General features: G+C 46.5%; 1 protein-coding gene across 1 annotated transcript in view; it reads right to left on the bottom strand.

Annotated features, from left to right (window-relative positions):
• Positions 1–3,142: 3,142 nt before the first annotated feature.
• Positions 3,143–10,526, bottom strand: part of SLC15A5 (solute carrier family 15 member 5) — a 37,501-nt gene continuing 30,117 nt past the window's right edge. Inside the window, exons 6-9 of the mRNA XM_044285790.1 lie at positions 5,892–6,080; positions 4,181–4,312; positions 3,861–3,969; positions 3,143–3,290 (exon numbers count right to left, since the gene is read on the bottom strand). Coding sequence (XP_044141725.1) covers positions 3,143–3,290; positions 3,861–3,969; positions 4,181–4,312; positions 5,892–6,080 — 578 coding nt within the window. The remainder of the gene's footprint in view (positions 3,291–3,860; positions 3,970–4,180; positions 4,313–5,891; positions 6,081–10,526) is intronic.

Below are 10,526 nucleotides of genomic sequence, written 5' to 3'. Positions count from 1 at the left end.
AGACCCCCAGCCTCAGATCACACCCCAATCAGACCTCCCAACCTCAGATCAGATGCCCATCAGACCCTCCCTACCCTAAGATCAGTCTCCATCAGACCCCCAGCCTCAGATCAGACCCTCATAAGACCCCCCCGGCCTCAGATCAGACCCCCCCAGCCTCAGATCAGACCCCCCAGCCTCAGATCAGATCAACCCCCCAGCCTCAGATCAGACCCCCCAGCCTCAGATCAGACCCCCAGCCTCAGATCAGACTCCCCAGCTTCAGATCAGATCCCCCAGCCTCAGATCAGACCCCCAGCCTCAGATCAGACCCCCAATAGGCCCCCAGCCTCAGATCAGACACCTATCAGACCCCCAGCCTCAGATCAGACCCCCAATAGGCCCCCAGCCTCAGATCAGACACCTATCAGACCCCAGCCTCAGATCAGACCCCCAATAGGCCCCCAGCCTCAGATCAGACCCCCAGCCTCAGATCAGCCCCTATAAGACTCCCCAGCTTTAGATCAGACCTCCAACAGGCCCCCCAGCCTCAGATCAGACTCCCCATCAGACCCCCCAGCTTCAGATCAGACCCCCCCAGCCTCAGATCAGCCCCCATCAGACCCCCTAGCCTCAGATCAGACCCCCATCAGACCCTCCCCAGCCTCAGATCAGACCCCCAACAGGCCCCCCATCCTCAGATCAGACTCCCCAGACTCATATCACACCCCATCAGACCCCCTGCCTCAGATTAGACCCCCAGCCTAAGATCAGCCCCCATCAGACCCCCCTAGCCTCAGCTCAGACCCCCATAAGACCCTCCCCAACCTTATATCAGCCCCAATCGGACCTCAGATCAGACATTTAAAATAAATAAATAAAGAAATAAAGAAACTTAGCTCTCCAGCTTCGGACAGCGCTGCCACTTGGCAGATTCACTTACCCTCCCTGGTCTTCTCCCAGTCGTGCTACACTGTGACCTGACAGCGCACAGCGTCAGGTCATAGTGTGTGTCTACGTGCACTACGTCCTGACACTGTACATGTCAGGGCACAGCCTGAGGCCGGAAGAAGACCAAGGAAGATGAGTACAGTTAGCAATGCACTGTTCTCACCTTCCTGTGCCTCCCGCATGCTAATGACCGCTTCCATAATGGAAGCGTTCATTAGCATCTTTACAATATGTTCTGGCAGGGGCCGGGGGCCAGATGAAATGGTCATATGCAGCCCGCGGGCCGGAGGTTCCCCGCCCCTGCCTTAGAACATCACCACCAAGGGCATTCCGAACCACCACCAGGCAGGAGAGCCCCAAACCCTGGGAGTGTCCTGAAGAGAAGCACAGATGCACCCTTTCCATCATTGCATGGCTCAGGAGAACATCAGACTAAGTAACCTCTACCTCCATTACTGATACTACTATTTCTACTCCCATTCTCTTCCTTCTCCTGGGCCCGCTACAGATGGACAACGTGGATCTGTTCATTGGGTAATGATGGTCTTTCTCCCTCATTGTACTGCTGCTGCTGGAAAGAACACTGGGTTAGTCTAGTCTAGTCTTAGAGGGCCCATAAAATAATATAAATGTTCCTTCATTTTCTGTGTTTTCCATGTAGGAATGGATTACAGTAAAAACGACAAGAAGCAGAAAATGTATTCTACTGGTCGTCTTCTAAAGTCAAGATACCCCAATGTTGGAAACAATTGGCCAATGCACCAGAAACTTCCTGGAAGCACACACATAACTCCCAAGGATGCAGGAGACCTTTTCATCACTGGAATTTCTGTCTTAAAACTGAAAGACCAAAGTCTAGAAAACCATGCCAACCAGAAAGTGTCCATTACACAAAATGTGACCTCAGCACAGACCAGCGGATGGAGACTGAAAGCTGTCCCGGTAAATAATGTCCCTATCATCTGTTCGTACACAAGACCATTACAAATAACTCTTCATGGCTGTCCACTGACTGCTTCCAGCTCCCGAACGCAACAGTTTATCCGCCAGTTTGGTAGTACATTGGGTACAGCAAGTTCTGAGTCCTGGTGGAATTATCGATTTGCTACATATACAATTTTAGCGAGAAAACCTGGAAAACCATGCAGAGAATCTAATCTCTTGGCTGGACGTGAATCTCAAAGTCACAACCATCTACAGAGGCAAGAAGTGATGACTCGCAGCAATCAATACAATAAATATTTGTGTATGAAGCCTCTCCTGACAGATTCGTCTACTCAGACCCAGAGTCCACAAGATGTTCACCTTTCAAACCCTGAGGAATACAATACCTTCAAGAAGAAAGACCCCAGTCATCTGGATCCTGGAGGCTCCACTAACAGAATGGGAAAATTGGGCAAAAGAATGAGAAAACAGAAGAGTGGGTATGCACTGTCCATCCCTTCATCACCCAAAAACTCAGGGAGCAGGATTTACTGCACAGAGCCTGGTGTCCCAGTTATGTCCCCTGAGCCTTGGTCATCACCTCACACCCCAGAACAAGAAGAGATATCTATCACTGTCCCTCTCCTTCCAAAATTGCAACATTTTGGACAGTAGTCCGTGATCCATACAAACATCCTGGCCGTTCACACAATTTACCAGTAATAGAGGAGTTAATCAGCCATCATGGTGGCCCAGCTACTTCAGAGCACCTTGGCGAATGGAATTCCTTCTGCTGCTTTCCATGTGAAAATTCTTAATACTAATAAATCAGTGAGAACAGAGTAAATCAGAGTAGAATTTTAATTAACTTTTTTGATCCACTCTAACGTGAGTTGACCTATCTTATTATTTTTGGGTGCAACATGTTACCAACACAATTTGACTATTAGACAAAGCATCCAAGCCAACCTCTCCTTCTTACCAGTATGACCCCTTAATCACTGCTCCACCTTGTCCGACGGGGGCCCATCCTTTGAATTACTGATACATATACATTGCAGAGGCTCTGTGGCTTGTCTCCTTCAGTAGGCACTGCAGCCTCAAACCTGCATCACCAGGTTGCAATGTAGATCATAGATTAGATGCCTCCCTATGAAAAAATGTAAATATAATCTTCATAGATGCAACACCAAATGACTCCAGAATCTCACAGAGGATGTGTCCATCCCAAGAGGTCTCAACAGTGCCCCAACATGTTAAGCACCACAGTTATTGTTGCGGGTGAGGGCTATAATGTTGTCTCTAATGGGCCAAGTGTTGCTGGCCAGGCCAGAAAAGTCTCATAGAACTTGAGTGACTTCTCATGGAGCAGCAGCTTCTCCTCCAGAAGACTTGGTCTAAATCCTTGGTCATTGTGATCATCTAGGTCCCAGTACCTGTCACAGAAAAAATACATGAAAAAGTACCGGTTTCAGGATAAATGCAGTCACCTTGGCTCACATACATATGTGGCCCCTGGGTCTCATGTATAGATGTGGTCCCTGAGTTCATGGATAGATGTAATCTCCTGGGTAATGTTTAGATGTGGCCCCTGTGCTCATAGATAAAAGCATCCTCTGCACTCATGGATAGATGAGGCCCCCAAGGCTCTGTATAAAGGCAGACACTATGACTCATGTATAGATGTGATTCCCCTAGGTTCATGTCTAGATGTGGCCCCCTAGGCTTCTCTATAAATGTGGTCCACGGGGTTCATGTATGATGTGGCCTCCTGGACTGATTATACACTGTGGGAACTGCTGACTCCAAAACCCAAGCTGAGATTCTTATGGACCCTTACTGCTACATCTGGATGTAAAGGACTTTAGTTCTGGGTTATTAGAGCAGAGACTGGGAATCAGTCACAGGTGATGATGCCAGCTTTATTGGATAATTAGGTTGTAAAGTTGGATGATAAGGTGGGGCAAAGTCTAGAAATACTGCAACACTCAAGGTCCAGTGGTTACCTGTAAGATATTTGCCAGAAAGCCAAAGAATTCAAGAGCATTGCAGAGGCCAAGAAGAAGAAGAAGTGTTCTAAGTGACCACTTGACAAGATGTCTGGAAACCAGTCTCCTGAGGAAAAAAAGTTCAATGTAGGAGGTGATATCACCACACTATAGATATGTTATATTATACAGAGGTGAGTTATATGATATAGGAGATATCACCACTATCCAGATATGTAACATTATACATCAGCGATGGAGGTGAGGTATGGTTTAGATTAGACACCTTGATCACACGCAATACATTATACATATACAGTTCAGATCTCTATACAAACCTTCTGATGCTGAAAACACAATTTTAATCAGTAAAGCTCCAATAAAGCAGCCAAGTGCCTGAAACACAGTCATAACTGCCATACAAACACCCCTGATACTGCGTGGAGCCAGGCAGAATGTGATAAAAGAACCTGTGGAGAGAAGAGGGAGCAACAGTCAGTGATCCCTGTGCATTCCATTTTCATCAATTACATCAGCTCTGTTGCCCCACCCACAAGGAGACATGGTATAACTGAGGAGCCAGAACTTCTGATGTCTAGGAGAAATTTCACCTCTGTCACTAACAGATCACTGCTTTATGATATCAGCAGGGAGTCGCACCCCTAATGACCCCACACAACTTCCTGGACTAAACATAAGGGAGCTGCTTACCTATAAATATTACATGCAGACATTTCAGATGATTTCGGTGCTGCTGCAAAAACCGTACATGCAGATTTATGACTATCTCCTATGTGTGCTCTATTCCCCCCCCCCCCCCTCTGCATGGTACCTCCTTCCTCAAATAAACATCTGATCTGTGGCAACCATGGAATAGGAAGACTAATCAGCATCTCCTGCAGACTTCTGAGGAACATGAACGAATGTAGTCATCACTGCTCAACCTAAAACCACATGCCACCTGATCTCCACAAATCTGCACAAGAGTGACTAGTGAGAGGTCACAAGAAGAGACAACAATTCTGACATTTGATTTTCAACATAAGTACACCAGCCTCATCAGGTCTAAAGATCTGCTTAAAAATGGATGCAGTTTGTATTGGTGACAAAGCCAGTTTTTATTATTCTGTGCAGCTGGCAGAACCCTGCTTCTGTATCTGGCCTCTCACAAGTCATTCTTGTGCGGAAATGTGGAGGTCAAACAGTGGTGTAGACTGTGTAGAGTATTGATACAGTAGATAAAAACTTTCACACTCTTCAGGAGTCTGCAGTAGAAGAACTGTGTTTCTTGTTCGAAGAAGCAGAATACCCTGAAATATAGAGTATATAAGGAAAGAAGTGTGTTGATCTTGAAAAGGAAGGTGTAATCACAGGCTTAGGCCTCATGCACAGGACCGTAAGCTTTTTAAAGTCCACAAACTATGAATCTGCAGATCACAGACACCTTTTCTTTGCGATCTGCATTTCATTAGGGGACATTCACACAACCATATCCATTCTGTGGTCCGCAAATTGGGAATCCGCAAAACACGGATACTGGCCGAGTACATTCTGCATTTTGTGGATCAAAAATGCCTATTCTTGTATGCAAAATGGACAAGAATATGACATTCTGTTTTTTTTTGCTGGGGCACGGAACAGACATAGGGGTGCAGACAGCACGTGGTGTGCTGTCTGCATCTTTTACGGCCCCATTGAAGTCAATAGGTCCACAACCGATCTGCAAAACATGTGGATTGGATGCAGATGGAAAATACAGTTGTGTGAATGCCCCCTTTACTAGAAATTACTATTACTCTCCGCAATATGGACAAGAATAGGATATGTTTAATTTGCAGCATGGAAACACAAGATGCAGACAGATGCTGTCCGTTTTTTTAATTTTTTTATAACCCATAGAAATGAATAGGTCTTTATGCAAGCCGCAAAAAATGCTAATCGGACATGGATACAAAGTATGGTTGTGTGCATGAGGCCTTAACCTGGATAAAACATTGGCTGATACTTATTAATAGTGCGGGGTGTCCAATTATTTTATCTAAGACTTACAAGCAGGAGCCACCATAACTTCTGCCATTCCTAGGAAAATATATTGTGGAGCCAGGTGGAGGCAGGACATGGAAGACACTAACAAAATCTTTCCTGATAGGGTCTGTTCCACCAGAGGGAACCACTTGCGATGAATTTCATAGATACCAGCAATTAGCAGGGACAGCGCAGCAGCAACGTGACCACAAACTGCAGAAAAATCACAAATGGATAATGCTTCGTGATTACCAAGACCCTGAGGAGGAACAAGAAGAGACACTAGCTTACTTATAGAGGACACTTTGATTCCCTTATTGCCAACAGCAGACCATGGGATTACTCTGAAGTAGGACAAAGTGGTCATGTTTAATCAGAATCTATGACACCATCCCCCCCCCCCCCCCCACTATCCCATAATACTTTTTTCCCTTTAGGCGTCAGATTGAGCTAGGGCATTCGGCCCTTCCTACATGTCCAGCTGTCCATCTCTGATTACAGGGACCTGAACAGAGATAAATATTGTATTCATGTTTAATTGTACTTGCTTTTTTTTCTCATATTATGTAGTTTTTTTATGTACTGTACCCTGGCATTAATAGTACTGTATAATAGATAAGAAGAAGAAACATGGAAGACACAGATCTGACTACCTTACATTGACCATGGTCCATTCCTTTTTGGATGTTGAAACAAAGACTAGAGGTGGCCATACACTTTAGATAGAAGTTGGGTGATGGTTGAACAGCAGTTGTATAAGCAATGATCTGGTGAACAACCATTTTGCAGACACGTGCTGTGTACTGATAGCCCACTACTAAACAGTTAAAAATGTGTGAAATATGACATGATGAATTACCTTTCTATAGGCCCTAAAAGGGGTAAGCTGGCCTTAGTTACTGAGAGGGGCTGCCCTAATGTATGCAGTTGAGTGTAGTGAAAGAAAGAAGAGAAGAAAGCAGAAATTATTCAGCCAGCTTGAGTCAAAGCCTTACACCAGGCTCTGAGGGAGCAATTGAGATTTCTATGAAGTGTACCAGACATTTAGAGGAGATGTGTGTTAAAAAGTCTGTGGAGATAACCTGCATACAGTTTCTAGACTCCATAGAACTTTGCTTGGGAGAATAGAAACCCTGGCATACTGTCACTACCAGAGCTTTGAGACGTTCTCACAGCTCTGTGTCTCCACCCCTGTGATGATGTCACTTAGAGTTTGGAGGTGTTCTCACTGTTCTGTTTCTCCGCCCCTGTTGTGAGGTCTTTACTCCCAGCTGTCTCTCCTGATTTCCCTGCCTTTAAATCACCCCTCCTCCTATTGCAGGGCGTGGATTATATTTCTCTTTTCAGTTGTAGCTCTGCCTTGAGTATCTTCACTTCTTTAGCTACTAGTTCCCTGGACCTGTGTTCTGCTGCTGCAAGCACTCCGGATATTGCCAGCGGCCCTTGGATCCGTCTTCTCTGCGGTTGCAGCTTCATCAGCTAAGTGTGCAGACTTTGTTGTGTACCTGGTGATTTCCTGACTGGATCTGAGGTGGCCCCGGTTCCCTCCATATTCTGAGCAGGGCATCGGTGGCCGTGCCCCTTCCACTATTGTAGGGGTTACAGAGCTCATCAGTCTAAGGTACGCGGGCATGCCTCGTTCCACCATTTGGATCCGGGCATGTGCTTTAGCAGCATAGGGAGAGTGTTGAGGGTCTGACAGGGGTCACCCTTTCTCTTCCCTAGTTTGGGGTCCGGTCAGTAGCTCTTCTTACTGTGTATGCTCTGGTTACCCTTAAACAGCCGTGACATTATAATCCACCAAAACCGTCCTTGTTGACATGGATCCGCTTTCTGACCTGGTTGACCGCATGCAGGGTCTTTCTTTGGAAGTAGCGGATCTCCGTCAATCTCTGACTCAGCTACAAGCATTGGGCTCTGCTCCGGCTCATGGAGTCTGTTGCGAGCCAAAGGTCTCACTTCCGGAAACGTTCTCCGGGGGCAGTGAGAATTTTGTTCGCTTCAGAGAGGCATGTAAACTCCATTTTTGTTTGTGTCCCCACTCCTCTGGTAATGAGGAACAGAGGGTGAGGATTGTCATCTCCCTGCTCAGAGGTAATGCTCAGACTTGGGCTTTTTCGCTGCCATCAGGGGATCCTTCCCTTCGATCCGTGGAAAGGTTTTTTGTGGCCCTGGGGCAGATATATGATGACCCGGATCGTGTTGCTCTGGCAGAATCGAACTTACGTGTTCTATGCCAGAACAAACTGTCTGCGGAGCTTTATTGTTCTGAATTTCGGAGATGGGCAGCTGATTCAGGCTGGAATGATGCTGCACTCCGAAGTCAGTTCTGTCATGGTCTCTCAGAGGATTTGAAAGATGCCTTTGCTTTCCATGAGAGACCAACATCCTTAGAGTCTGCCATGTCATTAGCGGTACGCCTTGACAGGCGTCTAAGAGAAAGAAACAAGACCTCTCCGTCCAGCCATTGTCAGTCTAGGGGCAATGGTGCGGACTCATTCAGTATGCAGGGGTCTCATCCTGTCTCGCTCCCTTCTGAGGAGGAGCCCATGCAGCTAGGCCGACTTGCCCCTGATAAAAGAGGATTTAGTCCTCAGAATATGGTGTGTTTTTGTTGTGGGGGCATAGGTCATTTGGCAAATGTTTGTCCGTCTATGAGATTCCTGACCTGTTCTAAGAGCGATAATAAGAGAAAAACCTCAAGAGGTAGATCATCAAGTTCTGCTTCATCTGCTACTTTGGGCAAAGTTGATGTGGGAATTGATGCTTTTCCTTTGACCTGCAGTTCCCGTTTTCTCCTGTCTGCCAGGGTGGCGCTAGAGAGCAAAGTCATTCCTTGTGAGATTTTTGTCGATAGTGGAGCGGCCGTCAATCTTATTGACACTCAATTTGTAGCCTTGCATGGTTTTCAGGTTTGTACATTAGAAAAGGATATACCTGTTTTTGCTATTGACTCTGCCCCACTCTCGCAGAGATCTCTGAAAGGCATTGTTCACAATATCCGGCTAGCTGTAGGTGACACTCATGTGGAGGAGATATCTTGTTTTGTCCTTAACGGATTGCCTTCTCCTCTAGTTTTGGGGCTACCCTGGCTCACTAGACATAACCCCACTATTGATTGGCAAGGAAGGCAAATAAATGAGTGGAGTGACTTTTGTAGAGAGAATTGTCTCACAGCCACTCTTGCAGAGGTGTCTACTAAAACTCTGCCATCATTTCTCTCTGATTTCTCGGATGTGTTTTCCGAGAGCGGTGTTCGGGAGCTACCTCCTCACCGGGAGTTTGACTGTCCCATTAACCTCATTCCCGGCGCCAAGCTGCCAAAGGCACGGCTCTACAATCTCTCACAACCGGAAAGACTCGCAATGCGAACCTATATCTCCGAGAGTCTCGAGAAGGGGCATATTCGTCCCTCAAAGTCGCCTGTTGCCGCGGGTTTTTTTTTGTTAAAAAAAAAAGATGGCTCTCTGAGACCTTGCTTAGATTTTAGGGAGCTGAACCGTATCACGATTCGCGATCCCTATCCCCTTCCTCTAATCCCGGACCTCTTCAACCAAATTGTTGGGGCCAAGGTGTTTTCCAAATTGGATCTGAGAGGCGCGTACAACCTGGTCAGGGTCAGAGAGGGGGATGAATGGAAAACGGCCTTTAATACCCCTAATGGGCATTTTGAGAATCTCGTTATGCCTTTCGGCCTGATGAATGCTCCGGCCGTCTTTCAGCATTTTGTTAATAGTATTTTCTATCATTTAATGGGGAAATTTGTATTGGTGTATCTTGATGATATTTTGATTTTTTCCCCTGATGTTCAGACCCATCAGGATCATCTTTTTCAGGTCCTGCAGATACTGCGGGAAAATAAACTGTATGCCAAGCTGGAGAAATGTCTTTTTATGGTATCAGAGATTCAATTTCTGGGTTTTCTCCTCTCTGCTTCTGGTTTTCGCATGGATCCGGAGAAGGTCCGTGCTGTGCTGGAGTGGGAGCTTCCTGAAAATCAGAAGGCATTGATGCGCTTTCTGGGTTTTGCTAACTACTACAGAAAGTTCATTTTGAATTATTCCTCTATTGTCAAACCCCTTACTGACATGACAAAAAAGGGGACGGATTTTTCCTCTTGGTCGGAGGAGGCGCTTGCAGCCTTTTCTAAGATTAAAGAGAGTTTTGCGTCTGCTCCCATCTTGGTGCATCCCGATGTTTCCTTACCTTTTATTGTTGAGGTGGATGCTTCCGAGGTGGGTGTGGGTGCAGTTTTGTCCCAGGGCCCCTCTCCTGCCAAATGGCGACCTTGTGCCTTTTTCTCTAGAAAACTCTCCCCGGCAGAGAGAAACTATGATGTGGGAGATAGGGAGTTGTTGGCCATCAAGTTGGCTTTCGAGGAATGGCGCCATTGGTTGGAGGGGGCCAGGCACCCTATCACCGTTTTTACCGACCATAAGAATCTGGCGTACTTGGAGTCGGCCAGGCGTATGAATCCGAGACACGCCAGATGGTCTCTGTTCTTCTCCAGATTCAATTTTGTTGTTACTTTCCGCCCTGGGATTAAGAATGTGAAGGCTGATGCTCTCTCTCGCTGTTTTCCGGGAGGAGGAAACTCCGAGGACCCGGGTCCCATTTTGGCGGAGGGGGTAGTTTCTGCTCTATATTCCGATTTGGAGG

The sequence above is a fragment of the Bufo gargarizans genome, chromosome 3 (assembly GCF_014858855.1).
Source record: "Bufo gargarizans isolate SCDJY-AF-19 chromosome 3, ASM1485885v1, whole genome shotgun sequence".
Classification (NCBI taxonomy): Eukaryota; Metazoa; Chordata; class Amphibia; order Anura; family Bufonidae; genus Bufo; species Bufo gargarizans.
This window is presented reverse-complemented; position numbering and strand designations above follow the sequence as displayed.